This window comes from Mustela putorius, unplaced genomic scaffold (genome assembly GCF_011764305.1).
Source record: "Mustela putorius furo isolate JIRA1106 unplaced genomic scaffold, ASM1176430v1.1 tig00003845_pilon_pilon_pilon, whole genome shotgun sequence".
Taxonomy (NCBI): Eukaryota; Metazoa; Chordata; class Mammalia; order Carnivora; family Mustelidae; genus Mustela; species Mustela putorius.
In genome coordinates, this window is record NW_025421998.1 from 65,656,185 (window position 1) to 65,673,209 (window position 17,025).

General features: G+C 45.3%; 1 protein-coding gene across 4 annotated transcripts in view; it reads right to left on the reverse strand.

Annotated features, from left to right (window-relative positions):
* Positions 1 to 4,941: 4,941 nt before the first annotated feature.
* The window catches only part of AOAH (acyloxyacyl hydrolase), a 167,379-nt gene continuing 155,295 nt past the window's right edge, over positions 4,942 to 17,025 (reverse strand). For all 4 annotated transcript variants that reach the window (XM_045062878.1, XM_045062877.1, XM_004741964.3 and 1 more), the window contains 2 exons: positions 14,708 to 14,784; positions 4,942 to 5,305 (listed from right to left, as the gene is read on the reverse strand). In XM_045062878.1, the coding sequence (XP_044918813.1) occupies positions 5,177 to 5,305; positions 14,708 to 14,784 (206 nt within the window). In that variant the 3' untranslated portion in view covers positions 4,942 to 5,176. The remainder of the gene's footprint in view (positions 5,306 to 14,707; positions 14,785 to 17,025) is intronic.

Here is a 17,025-nt window from a genome sequence, read left to right on the forward strand (position 1 = left end):
TGGACTGTGGGGTTCTTTGCCAAACACCACCTCCCAAAGCATACAATCCTTTGTGTCATGAATCCCTTTGACAGTCTGGGGAAGCCTGGAGCGTCCTTTTTCAGAATAACATTTTTTAATGCAAAAAATAGAACATACAGGATTACAAAGGAAACCAAATATCACCCTACTAAAAATACTTCGAAATATCAAAAACAGGCACACATTAATACATGTGCTTCTTTTGCTTTTACTTTTTTATGTGCTTCCTTTATAACGGGTCTCATAACTAGAGTGATTTCAAAGTATTTAGGCCATAAATGATATTTTAAGAAATGGTCAATCCTCATTATTCAGGATTCTGTATTTGTGAATTTGCCTACATGCTAAATTTATTTGTAACCCCCAAATAAATACCCATGTCACTTTTGCAGTCATTTGAATAGGGAAAATTTGGTTCCCTGACCTGTATGTTTCCAGCTGAGGTTGAGTAAGGCAGTGCTCTGTCTTCTTGTTTCAGCCTTAACATTGTTAAGTAACTCACGTTTTGGGAAGTTTTATACTTTCTGCTGGTGATTTCATTGTTTAAAATGCAGGTGCAGTGCTGAAGCATCATGTGGGTTCCTGTGTGCAAGAAGGCTGTGACGTGCATTGTAGAGAAGATAGATGTGCAGATAATCTTCATTCGGGTGGGAGCTAAAGTGCCGTTGGCTATGAGTTCAATGTTAATTAATCGACTATAAATGAAATAGGTGTCTTTAACAAAAACCACACATGGAACAAAGTTATGTATTGATTGGCTGAATGATAAATGTTATGACCAGAGGCTCGCAGGAACATAACCCTCTATGTCCCCTAGGAGCGATGGTTCATTATTTGCTAATTCAGTGTTCAGAATGACTTAATGGAACATAACTCCTATGAATAATGAGAATTGAATTGATTGTATCTGCAGCAAATGGAATGTGATATGTAAATATTTGTGACAAAAATACAGCTATTTTGTTGCCTACATTCATAATAAAAGGAAATGCCGTTGTAGAGGGTCTTGAATACAATTTTTCCTCCACTCAAGTTCATAGGCATTCTAAATTCTGGGGGAGAGTAGGGTTCCCATGGGCTTTAGTTAAGAATCCCTTTTCTAGTGGCATTAACGGGGTGAGAAAGTGGGATGGGGAAGGAAGCCATGTTCCTGGGTTTAGGTCCTGCTATGTCATGTGCCAATACAAGTAGCATACAAAGATTTTTAGCTGATCTACTCTGGCTAGGGGCCCTGGAGTTTTGTCTTTCACCAAGGCTTGAGCCCAAAAGGCTCTCTCCCAAATGAAAAATGTCCAGGAGTGGTGGTGGGAAGAATAGAAGTTCTTAATAATTGTTCATATGGAAAATGAGCAGCTCTATTTCAATAGGAAAGGGCTAGACAGGTCTTCAATCTGAAAGTAGGAGAAACCAATGAAAATAGAGGGCTGGATGTTTAGATGAAGATTATACAGGAGCCCAAGCCTCCCCACCAATGGTCCCTGGGAGCAAGGCATCTTCTCATTAATTGCTTTTCTCTTACCCTTTCACATCACAAGTGTGCGTCAATGGAGCAAATTTAAATGTGTCAAAAAACAGCCTCCATTTTTTGTTTTGTTTTTGAGTAACAAGAAATAATGAAATGTGACTTGGAAGGCAACTGTAATGTCTCCTTCCTTCTTCATTCATTCACTCGTCCACTCAGTTATCACTTGGTACTACTTACTGAACATCTCTTGTGGGCCAGGCATTGTTGTAAGGCTGTGGATACAGGAAGGAACATGACTGGCCAGGTTCTCATCTCCTGGAGCCTCTCTTCCAGTGCATCTCATCAGGAGGCCACTGCAGGAATGGGGGAAGGAGATGGAGAGGGATGTGAGCCCCCTGGAAAAGTCCTTCACATGCCTCTCTGAGGCTAGCACTCACACACTATGATTCTGAAAACATGGAGGCTAAAGACAGGATCTCAAGAGACACCAGTGCAGAAATACAAGATAAAAGTTGCGCCCTGCAGCTATCTTGTAAATTCTGAACACTTGGAAGTTATGAGAAGTACACAAAGCACCTTATAGGGACAGAACATCTCTCAGTCAGAGAGAAAGATGTGATTGAATCTCGAAGAAGGAATGTGTTTAGATTGGTGGAGTATAAAGATGGAGGCAGAGTGGACTTGCTTCACCCATAGGTTTCTGATCCCGGGGTGAGGGCCTGGCCTTGGACTTCAGTTCTTGAGGAGACAGTAGTGGTATTTAGCACTTACTTTGTGTAGTATTGATGTTTTGTTAAAAAAAAAAAAAAAAGTGAGATGGGGGTGCCATCTGTTCCCACCCTTGGATTTTGGGATGTCATGCCCCAGGAGCGAGGAGGAAGGCCCGTCTGCCTCCTGACATGAACCTGTTCAAGTCGGGGAGGGGAAATATGGTTCTGGTAAAACTGTTCCCCAATGTGGGGGCTTCTGTCCCTAAGGGAATTTGAACAGAGAAAAGTGGCCAGGCCAGAGATGACTTCTAGGGTAGGAAAAAGGAGGCGGAGGGTCTCAGGATGTTTCAGTCTGGGAACCTCTTCTCTGTACTTTCTGAATCTCCCTCTTTACTCCACACTTTTAAAACAACTCTAGTCCTTCAGGGCCTTCTGGAAAATGGCTAGGCCTAAAATGAATTCTCTATCCCCCCAGCAACAGCAAAAGCAATATGAGATTATCAGCTTCACAAGTAGCCTGGAAAGTAGAAGTTAGAAGAGCAATAAAATAACTTGAAAGCATCTTAAAAAGAGTGAGGATTAAATAGAATTCTTTCTAAAGGAATAAAAAATTTTAGTGCAGTGTTCTCTGTGTATGTCTTGAGACTACCCACTTAAGATTTCAGATTAAAAAAAAAAAAAAAGAACCAAGAAAACAATGCTATGACAAGTATTGGTATCTTGGTCCTTAACATAACACGAGATGTTGGAACACCAAAACCAGTGATGGACTTACCAAGACGCTGTTAGTGGACACATGCCCCGGAAGGAGACAGGTAAGATTTCCATAGTCTTACACCTCCACACCTTATATGCTCCGATTCACTTTCCTCATTTGTATTTCCTGCTGGAAACAAGAGGCCTCCCGCTGGCATGTTGGTCCCCTGTTGATCCATCTCCCCAGGACATGTCCTGTCAGGCTGAAGTAAGGGTTCTGTCCAGGGGACAGAAATTAATGGGTCGACAACATTTTAAGTGTTTAGGCCCCTAAAACGGAACTCGCACACCATCTGGCAAATTAATTTTGTGAGCTGAGGTGGATTGACCATGAGTCAAAAAGAGATTAAGTTTAGGGTTCCTTCCAAAGCCTCAGAAGGGGCCCAAGCAATGGTTTCTCATGGTTACCTGCTTGTAAAATTGGCAAAAGCAGGGTATTTTAAACTCAATTGCTGCTTCTCTTTATACTTTCTTTTCCATCTGGTGGCTGTGGGCTAGCCATGGGAATTTTGGGGCAGCGGAAGTGGAGATCCATTTAGGGTGGGTGTATCTGGAAATATTTATGTGGTTTGCAGTCATTTCTGGGCACAGCTGGGTGACTTTCAGTTTCACCAGCCTGGTTATAAGGGTGCAGGGCCAATGGGCAGATCACAGTATGAACATATCCTACAGCTCCCAGCACGGGAAGTGGTGGATCACGGAGGAGAAACAGGTGTAAAAGGCACAAAGCCAGACACTGGTCCATGGCAATGGACGGTGTACTGTAAGTAGATTTGGTTTGCGTTGCTGTCTAGTTGAAAGAGAAGCATCTGCATATCAGCATTATATTCAGTAGTAACGCATACACAATTCTGCACATACCATCATTTTAACTTTGTCTCTATTGAGACAAAGACTTAGGTGCAGGTGGTTTATTTGGGAATTTATTTATTCCTCCAGAGAGCAGGAATGAGGGGACAAGGAGAGTGACAGAGTAGAAGGAAACACCATCGACGGCATTGTTGCAAGAACAAAGGGGCTGATTCTGCCCCTGAGAAGCACACTGAATGCCTCCCCAAACTGAAAGGAAGAGGCTTGAAAGGAAGTGGCTGGTGCATTTATTCCCTGGCTCCTGGGATCCCTGGAGTAGGATAGCCCCACATCTCTGGGCTGTGGCAAGCAAGCTCCTGAGGGCAGAATGTAGGAAGACGTGCCCATGTGAAGTTGGGTGCTGGCAGTGCGATGTGGGTCTGGGTGTACACCTACACCCACTGACCCCCCAAATCCACGGCTGCATCAGAGATGGGCAAGGGAGGTGAGACACCAACGAGAATGGTGTCCAATAGAATTTACCAGAATTCCTGGGCTTATATGCACACAAAACATGAACAGTACTCCAAATAGGGAGCATAGCTCTAACAGCTCTCACTCAACAGAAATTTGATAGAGATGCTCCCAATTTGACAACAATCCTAAAAATGTACATGACTTTACCAATGAGTTCAGCAGCTGAAAGAAACTCCTCTAAATTATCCATAAAAAGCAACGCATTTTTGCTTTTCTGTCCTTTCTGTAGACCATGATATCACTGAGTCATTGTTATAGGGAAAGATGATGAGATTATGCAGCCAACGAATGTAAGAAAACCTTTTAAAGAAAGAACAATTGTCATTTTTCTCAATCATCTGGATTTTGTGGGGCTTATGCTATTTGTCAATTTTTAAAAAAAAATTGTCATGTTGTGATTTCTTTTCTTGTTCTAGATAAACATTCAAGTTTGTACCCACATTTTGTGTTTGTAGTCTTGTGTTCTCTTCTGAGAGTCCTTGGCAGCCAGCCAGCAGCCTTCCTAGGGGCCACCCCAGCTTGCTGGCCATCTCAGAGAAGCAGCAACAGACTGAGGTTCAATCCTGGGGCATGAAGACCCTGGCTAAGTTGCCAGGCATCGCTGGACTTTGAATTTGTTTTTAGAACAATTAGCTATTAGAGGGCAGAGATACCCTCTCTTGCTTGGAATGGCAGCCACAACACTTTATTAAAGGTGATTTGAGGGACAAACAGAAAACACTCAGCATCACACTGCCATTCAGATAGACTCCAAAATGAGAGAAAAGCACTTTGCAAAATTGCTGTGAAAGAGGGTCCTATGGGCCGGCAAAATGGCAGCCCCATAACCATCTGTTGAATGAATTCACTCAAGTTCTTGCTTCCCTGAGCTTCCCAGGAGTGGGTCTCCTAGAGGCACTCAGTGGCCCCCTTGGTCTCCAAACACCTGTTCGATCTGAGAGTTGAATGGATTCTCCTTTCCCAGAACCTGGGGCCACTGGAGCTGCACCTTCTTCCAGAAGCTATCTGCCAACAGCTGGGAAGCCACCTACAAGAGAGAACCCGAAGGAGGAACAAAAGGAAAATTATACCAAAGTAAAGAATTTAGCAGCAGGATTTACCATATTCTTTGTTGGTGGGCAGACTCTGGAATGGTCTCCCATGATTCCTCGCTTTGTGTCTTTGTAGAACCCTTTTCCCTTGCTGTGGGTGGGACCTATCACTTGGTTCTTATCAATGGAATATGGCGAAGGTAAAAGGATGTCACTTCAGTGACTGTGGAACATTATCTAAGACTCTGCTTTGCTGGAGACTTGGGAGACTCTGTGGGATTGATGAAGAGAGAAGGTTTGTCAGGAAGCCTGCATGGCAGCAGGCTGACATCCAGCAAGAAGCTGGGTCCTCAGTCCTACAACCACAAGGAAATGAATTCTACCAACAACCTAAGTGAATCTGAAAGCAATTCTTCCCCAGTTGAGTCTCTGGGTGAGGATGGGACTGGGACGACACAACTGGATTTCCACCTTGTGAGACCCTAAGTAGACGCCCAAAACTGCCTGCCTCACAGAATTTATAACTTCTGCGTTGTTTTGAGCTGCTAACGTTGAGGTGATTGATTTTTTATTTAGTAACAGACAACAAATGTATGTTTTCATTTATCTGTGGACAGCTAACATTTAGTGCAGGCCTAAGGCCTAGGTTTTGGAGATTAACAGGGTAAACCTTTCTTCAAGGAACTCCAGACATGCAAAATGACACCACCAAGCCCACCGGGGGTTCTGTCAACGCTGGAAGGGGAGGAGGTGCCGGCTCTGCTGGGGGAAGTGACAGGTCCTCCTTAAAGAGGGTGATGGCTGAGCTGTTTTCAAGGGGGAAGTTCCCCCAGATGGGTGATGTGGGAAACAGTGCACCTTGCGGAGGACACAGCCTGTGCAAAGGCACAGAGGTGTGGAAGAGAATGGCACGGTGGGAAACCAAGAAAGCCTGGGAGACGAGGCTGCAGAGTCACCAGCTGAAGGAGGCTATAAGCACAAAGAAAGTGGCTGGGGTTCTAGGGTGAGCCCTGTCTCTGGCTTTTTCAGCTTAATGCCCACCTTCTGGTTGCTTGGTTTTACAGCAGGTTTCCCTTTACTCATAGTGTTAGCAGGATCCAGTCTTGGTTCTCTAATCCTCTGGCTCGTCACTAACATGACTTTGATGAGGACTCTTTCTCTGCAGATAATGCCCTTATTTAGCAGATGGGGCCTGGCCAGGCCCAGATGTCCTAACTTGGCTACATTGGCAAAGGGAATGCTGACAGAGAAATGTGGTTGCTGAAGGCCTTTTGGGGGGAACACACTGTTCAGAGCAGGTGCTCAGGGATGTCCCCAACTTTATTCAGAAGCACATGGACATGGTCCCCAGAGGGCAGGTCCTGTTCACCATTCCAACAGGTAGTGCTGCCGGGTCTCTGAGGGATGTTAGGCAGTTCCCTTCTACTCTCTGGGCTGCAATTCTCTCACTTGCAAAATGAGTGGGCTAGAGTATATGGTTTAAAGACCTTTCTGGGTCTAAACTGCGTGTAAGGTTTTAGCAGCTGTTAGAAAAAACTAGAACTGGTTAAGTTGCTACATTAAATACCCCCAGTATTTCAGTATGTTCCTGAGCCTTCTGAGCTGGACCCAAATTCTGTGTATCCAACACTGTAATCTTGATCATATCCATGTGGTGCCTATCAGAAACATACCCCGCTACCCCTACCACATAGAAACATACTCCCAACACCCCCCCACAACACCTCACCCTCCAAAACCACGCACCACATACCCCATAGCCACCCTCCTCCATAACGGACACGGACACACACACACACACACACACTCAGGCCTATGCTCATTCCCACCTCCTCTGCTCCCCCTCCCTTCCCACCCCAAGGATAACTATTAAGGCCACAGATTTCCAGGAAGGGGCTACTCCTGTCTCACACACCAAGCGATCAGCATCTTCTGAAGACAGAAGGTTGGTCTTGTGGCTGTTTTTCCTGCTATTTCTCAACAAAGGAAGCTGCTGCCAGGTCTGTGGAAAATTACTGCTTCTCCTGTTTTGTTTTCTGCCCTTCTGCTATGTGGTACACCTAAGCTTTCTTCCTAACAATTATGTAAAACCAAGACATTTGTGATGATTTATTTCCCAATCTAAATTAATAGAGGAGGAGATGGGGTGAGGATAAGAAGAGGAAAGTTAAAAGGAAAGAGCTCAGCTTCGTGCATGCGGTAACTCTTCGGCTTGAAAGCAATTAGTTGGCTGTCACTCTAATGGAGATGAAAATATTTATGAGTGTGCACTGCTAATACACTGGGTCTAAAGCGAGAGCAGCGTGGTTATTATTAAACTAGAGATTTGGGGTACGATGACCCACTCTCATCACTCACTCATGTGATAAGCGTTTACTGAGCATCTACTGTGGGCTTCTCTTAGGACCAGCCTCCTGTTGTAACTCCTATGATACCCAGGGCAAGGCACGGCCACCTTTTCCCCTGGGTGAGGGTGAGCTCTTCCCTGAACCCAAATATTCTTTTGTGCTTCCCTGGTCATGGTTTTTAAAATAGTAAAGCAATCCCTATTCATGTGAGAAAAATCTGACAAGACAATTAAGCAAAAGGAGAAAACAGAGTAAGTGAAAGTTATCTGTAATTATAATAGAGGGAGCCCACGTGCACACACACGCACACACACACAGAGGCACACAGAGAGCGAATCCTTCTGTAAATATCATCTGACGGTCGGCTCTTCCCGAGGTATAATTTACACACTGTGGAATTAACTTCTTGGAGTAAACAGCTTCGGGAGCGTTGACAAATGCACACGGTTGAGTCATCGCCCCCACAGTCTGTAATCCGCTTTTGTTTGCTTCCCTCTGTATTACGAACGTGTTTCTGTGTCGCTCAAGGTAGATCTGTATCACGGTTTTTTTCAGGTCGCGGTATTCCATCAGAGGCTCGCCGGCGGAGACTTTGGTCACCCACCTCCCTGGCGTCTGTCCTCAGGACCAGAGACCGAGCACCTGGAGGGGGTTCCGAGGCTGCGGGGCTCGCCTGCCTCCCACGCAAGTGTGCGGGTGACCTCCCACCCAGCGCAGCGCTGGCCAAGAGGAGGGTCTGGTTCAGGGGGACTTCGCAGTTAATGCAGTCAGGCCCGTTTGTGGGTGATGCGGCGTGCGAGCTCTGGCAGCCCCCGCTGCGGTGCGTGCGGACCCCACTGCTAAGTCCAACAGGTGGGGCAGCTCCCTTGGGCTATCCTCTGAGAAGCCCTGCTGCCTTTTTGCAGGCGTTCCTGCAGCCCCAGTGCTTCTGTGGGATACGGCCACCCCCACCTGTCCGCCTGTAGGCCCTGCTGCTGCTCAGAAGCTCACGGTGTCCATTCCATGTGGGGGTCCCTGGTCCACTCTGAAGGCTCCTCTTCGAAATTCTCCCAGAAGGGGTAACAAAGCAGGGGGACTTACCCCTCCGCCGTTGACTTAAGTGGGTCTGGCGAAACATATCTTCCAGGATTGCTGTGCGGCCCTAGAATCCCCTGCGATGGAAGCAGGCGTCCCCAGAGAGGAGAAGGGGAGGGTGGGAACCTGGCGAAGTTTCTGGAAGAGCCACTGCAGGTCTTCTAGACTCTCTCTCCCTTCTGATGACAGCTTTTAAACAGAGCCACGCTTCTTCTCTTAACTATATTTGGACTTACGCCGAGCTCCTCTCCAGGAGAACGTCTGGTCCTCCCCGTGAACACATACCGTTGGGTCTGTCCCACAGGTTCCTGAGACACACCTGCATACCACAGAGGCCCACCGGGGCTCACAGCTGGACGCGATCCAGGATCCCTTCGCATTCCTACTTGATAAACTAATTTTATGTATTTTGCTACAAAAATAGAACTCATTAATAAGACAACTATAAAATCAAACCCTGAACAGTAACTACCTTTTTATAATATTAAAAAAAATAAATGCAATTCAAAGCAAGATTGCATAGGTTTCATCAAAAACTTATCATCCCTGATCCCTTTAAAGTTGAACCCTTGCTAAATTTAACTCTTGGGTTTTATGAGACCAAAGTTAAAAATAAACTCTGAATTTATTTTTCCTGTAGGAAGAACATTCTGGGCTATCTTGGTAAAACTGCTTTTAAACGCCTGCAGGGAAGCCCTTACCACAGGGAAGGCATGGCTCTGCTTCCCTGGGCTCTTAATCTGCCCAGAAATGTCGTCTATTGGACCCAATTAATTTAATTTTATTTTTATTGAGAAAGAGTGAGAGAGAGAGAGCAAACAGTGGGAGGGGGAGAGGGAGAGAGAGAATCTTAAGCAGGATCCATGCCCAGGGCAGAACCTGACGTTCAGCTCCATCCTAGGACCCTGAGATCACAACCTGAGCTGAAATCAAGAGTCAGACGCTCAACAGACTGAGCCATCCAGGCATTCCTCTCCCAATTAATCTTAAGTTTGTAAAGCAACAATGTGTCAGTGGTGTAAGATGTATTTAAACATTTACGTCTATGGGAGAATGGAAATTCCCAGCTCGGCCCTCTCCGTGCTGACTCAGTGTTTCATTCCAGAGCCACTGTTGCTAGCTGGCTTTATGTCTGAAGCAAACCGAACAGATATAGTCCTGGAAGCACAGGCAGGGCCAGCCCAAAATGTTTGAGAGTTCCCTGGCCCAGGAGGCCCTCCTCTCCACCCTCCCCACAGCCAGCATCATTTCCTTCTTTGGGGGACTCCACAAGTCCACTCAGGACCTTGGGTTCGCAGGGGCTTACATGCTGAGATAAACAAAGACCTGAAGGCTTTAACATTTAATAACCAATTATATACATAATAAATATTAAAGCCAAAGATATAAATACAATTTAAAACCAATCCACTGATTAGTATCTTATGTCTACTTCCAGCGATGCACAAGGTTTAGGGTTCAAGAGAAAGGAGGGGAGTCAATGTCCTGGAAAATTTATTGCTTACGGGAAGAGTTTGAGGAGCCTGGTTGGAGCTGCTACTGGCATTGTGATAGGAAAGGAGGTGGTCTTGCAGAGAGCTCTGTGGGGCAAAACTGCTAAGGCAGGAGGTGTCAGGGATGGTTAGCTGAGTGGTCTCAGAGTAGCCAAGGACACTGGACTTGATGTATGTCTATGGCTCTTCCAGTATTTTCTGTTTACTGTTGTCTGACCCCAGGCCCAGAGGTCTTTTAAGTACCAATTCAGGAGCTTAGCTTTGCAGAGATTTTAAAATATTTTTAAATAGTAGAACTTCTGCGGCTTCCACAGGCTACAGATCTAGGTCTTGGCCATATTTTTTCTTTTATAAGTTGAACTTTCTCTACATTTGGTCAGCGCTTTCTCAGTCAGCTATTCTCCCCTCTCTACTATACCTGCTCAAATGGTCTCCTGGGTCTCCTCTCTAGGGGGTCCTTCTGTGATGGGCCACGGTCACAAGTTGAGCCCATGGGCCAGTCTCTACCCTACAAGTGTCTCTAGTTCTCAACTAGATACTGTTGATTTCCAAACTTGTGTCTCCAGGCCAGGCCCCTGTCCCGAGATCAGAACCCATCAATTTGATCTAATGGTGATTTAGACATTTCCATCTGGATATTGTGCAAGCACCCCAGATTCAGAATGCTCAGATCTGCCCCCTTCCTCTTCGGGGTTTCTTGCCTTGGTATTTTTCACTTCTGTTCCTCCAGATGCCCAGTCCTGTGAGTCATCTCCTTCCCACCCACCAAATCCCATCAACTGTCAAGTCTGGCATTATAACCTACTTTCCCCTCTCCTATTGAAGAAGATATTTCTTAAAATTCTGGTTCTACATTTGGGCAGTGAGATGAAAAGGTAACACAGTTGTCAGTCTGTACTAAGATTTTTTTCTACGCCTGGTTATTTTCCAATAAAATATAAGCAAAGGGTTTAGATGGTCGATACAATTTGGTCAAAATATTTTAGTATATCAATCATAAATTTGAACTGTTCAACACGACTCATGTTTATACTTAATTAAACTTGCCTTCCTAAGAAAATTGGAGCAACTGAATCAACATTCTAGTAGTTCTCTTATAGGGTTTTAGAAAAAAAAAAAATAGGCCAATAGGATAAAGTTTGCTCCCTCCTTGGTGGTTCCCTCCTAGTTGGGCCAGCACCAACTGCTTTTGCTGAAATGGACAGGAATTGGTGGGCGGACATGTGAATATGGCCGGAGTGTACTCCTTTTGTTGGTGTCATGTCCATGCCATTAATGTGAGGCCCTTGGGCCAACCTTGCCCATCTAGGAAAGACGTGGACTCCCATAGCTCCCTATATTTTGTGGATCATTTGCTTGTGTGTGTGTGTGTGTGCATGTGTGTGTGTGAGAGTACACACTTGTGTGGCAGTTTTAAGTTATTAGTTTTTACATAATAACCTAAGGTTCTAAAAGGAGCCATCAGTGCTGCCTCTGCTGTAAGAGGCATCATCTGGAAGGGACCTTGCGGGTAGGCCAAGAGATTCCTCTTCAAGGCTTTAAATCACAATGTGCTCAGCGGCTCACATCTGTAGCTTCCTCCTAGACCCCTTCCTGAGCTCTAAGCTTGTATATTCTCTGCTAAAACGACACCCCCATTTTGGATGTCCTGCAGGCTCCTTTAATCCAACATGCACCAAACTCCTCCTCAAACCACCCTGCCCTCTGTGTTCTTCACCTCAGCGAGCAACAGAATCATCTCTCCAGTTTCCCATGTCATGCTTAGCATCTCGTTCTCTTCCATGCTCATGTCCAGTAAACGGCCATGTTCTGTTGATTCAACTGTGGGAAACCAGCCCGTGCACACCTTTCTCTCTCTCCCCACTCCCCTGGGCCACCACCTCTCACACACAGAAGCACCCTCCAGACCATCTCCCTGTCTCTAGGATGGGCCCCACCACACTATTCTCCAGTTGCTACCACAAATCTGGTTATTTTTCTTTCTTGCATGAAAACCTTCAGGGGCTCCTCCTTTCCTGCAGGAAAAAAGTCAAACCCCCTACAGACCTTATGTGATCTGGTCCCTGAGTAAGTATGCTTGGTTGCTCTCTCTCAACCCCATGCCCATACTCTATGACCCAGCCATACTGCAGCACTTTCATTTCCTCCAACATGCTCTGCTGGCTTTTTTGGTTTATTTATTTTATAATAAAATAAACTGCCCACGCAGTTTGCTCCGATCAGAACACTTCGTGCAGCCCCTCCCTCTTCCCCTGCACCTGACTAGATTGGGCTCTTAGCTCTGAGTGAGCTCCTCTGAAAACGTCTCCAAACCCTGCTCTCTCCCATCCCAACCTGCAGAATGCTCCCATAGCCTGGTGCTCATGCGACTGGAGGCATCGACCACACTGTATTTAATTGTCTGTTCACTTGTCATTCTTCCCCTCTAGACTACCATCTCCTTAGATGTCAGAGGCAGCTTCCTGTTGCCTCTTGAATTCTCACTGTGTTAGGCACTCATTAAACATTTTTGCATGGCAAGTTGCAGTCTGGACTCTTTGGCTCAATATATGATAAACAGGCAGGTTTTATGCATGGCCACCCACCGTCGCTCACTTTGAATGTGGCTTCAGCATGCCATTGTGGACCACCATGCCATTTGTGGAACAAATCTCTCAGGAGTAATGTGTGATTATGGCACACACTGATTTTCTGCTTTTTTACTTTTTAATTATTTAACTAATTAATTAATTAAAAGTAGACTCTATGCCCTACGTGGGACTTGAACTCATGACCTTGAGATCAAGAGTCGTATCTTCTATCCGACTGAGCTAGCCTGGTGCCACCCCTCCCACCTCCGCCCCAATTTTCAGCTTTTGACCCGGTTCTAAACGATCAGTTATAGGCAAAGCTGTTTCAGTGCAAGATAGAGCCCTGATGTGACAGACTTTGAGCCCTAATATTATTTTAAGTGTCAGGGACAGGATGGTCTTTTGATGGATCAGACAAGTATGTCCTAAAGAATAAAAATAAAGCCATTTTTGACCCTCTCCTTTTTAGTTTGTTCCTAATTAACTCCTTCTCTGACATTTCTTCATATCCACAATTCTCTCTAGAATGAGAAAAGTAAAACTCTGTGATATGCAGGAATGACAAGCACCACTGCCTAATTATTGCCAGAAAGAAGGTCTCTATATTAAAAATCATCCTAAGACAAAAGTCATCATTCTATGGGGAGCAGACTCTAATATTTAACCAGCTTCTAGCCAATAAATCTGTTGGATCAGTTTATCCACACGATACACAGGAAAGTTAGATATTCTGAGGTACATTTCCTAGATTTATTTTTTCAGTTGTTTAAAGTGAGAAATGGGCATTTGATGCTCACTTCCAATTTACTCAGCATTTATGGGACTCCACTGTTTATTCATTTGTAGACAGAGTGGCACTCTCTTTTGTTTCCTCTGAGACAGTTCTTAGCCTTGCCTGTGCACTCTGCGAGCCTGCAGCTTGAAGGAAGGTGGGCTGCCATTCCATTCAGGTTGCCAAGGGGATGGTCAGCCCTCCCTGTGGCCTGACTGACCACTGAGACCAAGGCTACCGGGAGAGCACACCAGGACTGCTTCTCTGGTGTAGACCGTGGTCGCGGCCACACCATCCTTACCAAAACTAGGCAAGGAGGCTAGAGTTGCAAAGGATTGCCAGCTTTTCAAAATTTGAAAAGTGGCAGGACTACTCCCATACTTACTTCTTTCTTCCTTCCTTTCTTTTCTTTCTTTCTTTCTTCCTTCCTTCTTTCCTTCTTTCCTTCCTTCCTTCCTTTCTCTCTCTCTCTCTTTCTTTCTTTTTCTCCATAAATGAAGAAATACCACAAGCAGGTCCAGTATAGATGACAGATAAAGGTAGAGCTTCTCTGGTTGAAGCTGGGATAATGAGTGGGGGGAGCATTGGAAGGGACAGAGTCCCACGCACCAGCAATTCTAGCTCTGTGAGGAGGCCAGATTAGAACTACTTTCCAGAATTGAACCTTGGAATCTTAGTTAAGAAACAGCTCTTACTGCAGGATAATGCTTTGGACACTGTTTTTCTCTCATCCAGTGTTCTTTCTGGAAAGATCCATAGAAGAAATTTCTCATAGGTCTCGCTTCCAGGAATCCTTGTGATTTTTTTTTTGAGTATTTGATTTATTATTATTATTTTTTATGGATGCCATGACATATGCCCCTTTTTACATCAGCCCCTAGAAAACAGAGCCGATGTTGTAGGCTCTCACTGGCAGTCTGTGAGGACTGCCCAGCACACATGATAGGAAATGCAGGAAGCCAGGTATCATTTCCATCTCACTTGCCTTTTATTCTGATTTTCAGTTTGTTTTAATTGAATCGCCTATCTTTGACATGAGAGTACATCTTTCTGGAATAACATAAAGACAAATATATGGATGCCGGGCTATATTCTACAAGGAACCTAATAGCCTCAGCAACTGCCATGTGACTGCACTTACCTCATTGGGGTGGAATCCATCGACCGGTTCAATGAGCTGCCAGGGCTGCCCGCCTTGCTTCCGCCACTCCTCCGTGACTGCAGGGCACACAAAAGCATAGGGTCAGCGACCTGCTTCTCTAAGTGACGGTCAGTGCTGGAGAGCAAGGACCACATGGAAAATGTCAGAGCTTCCCATGGCCTGCCTGGCTGATGCTTACTCAGTCGTGGCTGCTCTGGGCTGTTACCTCGGGCTGGAGGCTTTCTCATCAGAAATGACCTTCCCATTGTATGTTCTCTCTCTCTCTCTTTTTAAATTTTCTAACTCAGGAAGAAAATGTGTGAGGGTGTTGGGTGTATGTGGTTTGTGCAGGGAGGAGGGCGGTGGGAAAAGGTGAGCTCTGAAATATTCAACACCGAAGTAAATTCATCTCACTTCTCAGTGGGAGGGTATCGCAAGAGAAGGGGGAAAATTAAACATTTTGTTAACATCTCTTTAGGTGGGCTGCCGTTCCCAGATACTGCCTGCATATGTCAAGCCGTCACCATTAAAAATCATACAGTTTCTCAGAAATATAATTACATGAAATGATCTCAACATCACATTTAGAGTGAGTATGACTACCGAGGAAATATTGTGAGCCCCAAAGTGTCGAAAAGCAATAAAACTGCCCTTCAAACAGGAGTAAGAGACCAAGACTGTCAGATGCTCCAGGAACTCTCTACTGTAATATTATACGGTCAGGAAGAACTCCTCAAGGAAATTTCGAAATCCCTAGAGAGCCTCCAGAGACAGAGATTTGAAGCTGGCTGCTCCCAGCGTCACCCCTGCCCTCACTTCCTTGGCGCTCAGAAAGGGGAGCAGGCGTGGCTGCAATTTTTCTAGCTCTTCCCTCTTCACCCCATGAAGACTCAAGAGCAGGAATGTGTGCCCTCTTGGATCCCCCCATCATGCCCCAAAGGAAGGAATGGAAATTCTACCAGAAGCTTTGGCTGTGCAGGCTGTGAAGGCTGTCCCAGAGCTGAATCAGCACCACGCTGCTTTTGTAATTAGCCCTACTATCACAGCATGCTACCCCTGCTTGCTACCCAATCCCTGTTCCCTGAGGGGCTTCAAATACTGCTCAGAAAAAAAAAATCCTGCTGGTGGTCTGAAGTCCTACACACAGGACCACCAATTCCTATTGGCTTCCTCTCCTGCAAAATGGCCACCACCGACCCACTCCTCCATATTTTGTGTCTGGCTCTTATTGGGAGTCAGTGATAACATATTCCTTCCGGCCAGGAAACATGTTTCTGCTGCTGCACAAGTCCCTATCCCGCCTCACTACAAAGGAGTCCAGTCTTTAGAAGAACTGGCTTATCGTAGAGAATAATCCAACAGGCATTAAAAGAAATGCCGCAGGTTACCAAGGCTACTATCAGTCTATTCAGAGTGAAAAACATTTTCCAACACGATTATTGTGTCTGGGAGGGTTACCCATCATTGCAAATCTGCAGACATCAGTATTATAACACTTAAAGAGAGAATCAGAAACTCACAGGCAAGAGTTTAAGGTTTTATCTGTATCTGTACTGTGACTAGTGCTAGACAGAGTGACCCTTTTATATTTGTTGATCTCAGGGGGAAATTTTGCTTTCTGAGAATAAATGCAATACCAGTGAACTCTATTTCTTCTCTGATTGGTTTTATTTATTTAACTTTAGAAAAGATTTTATTTATGTATTTGAGAGAGAAAGAGAGAGCATTGAGGGAGGAGGAGGGGCAGAGGCAGAGGGAGAAGCAGACTCCCCACTGAGCAGGGAGCCCCACATGGGACTCCATCCCAGCACCCTGGGATCATGACCTGAGCCAAAGGCCGATGCTTAACTGACTGAGCCACCCAGGCGCCCTCTGACTGATTTTAGAGGAGGAGATCCAAGCAGGGGCAACATGGTAAGTTGGTCTGTTTTCTTCCTGCCTGGGACCACAATTACAAATAGGTAAATGGGGCACCTGGGGGTGCCTCAGTCAGTTAAACAGCTGCCTTCAGCTCAAGTCATGATCCTAGGGTCCTGGGATCAAGTCCCACATTGGGCTTCCTGCTCAGCAGACAGCCTGCTTCTCCCTCTCTCTCCGCCTACTTATGCTCTCTATCTCTTTGTCAAATAAATGAATAAAAATCTTTAAAAAAAAATAGGTAAATGAATTCCTGTTTCTTCAGAAGACCTGAATTAAACTTCTTGAGTAATCACGAATGATCTCTTGGGATTTGATGCATAACGTATTTTCTATATCTGTAAAGTCAAGGCAGCTCTGCGAATGACCAGCTTTTCAATAGAAGCCATTGAAGAAGAGTC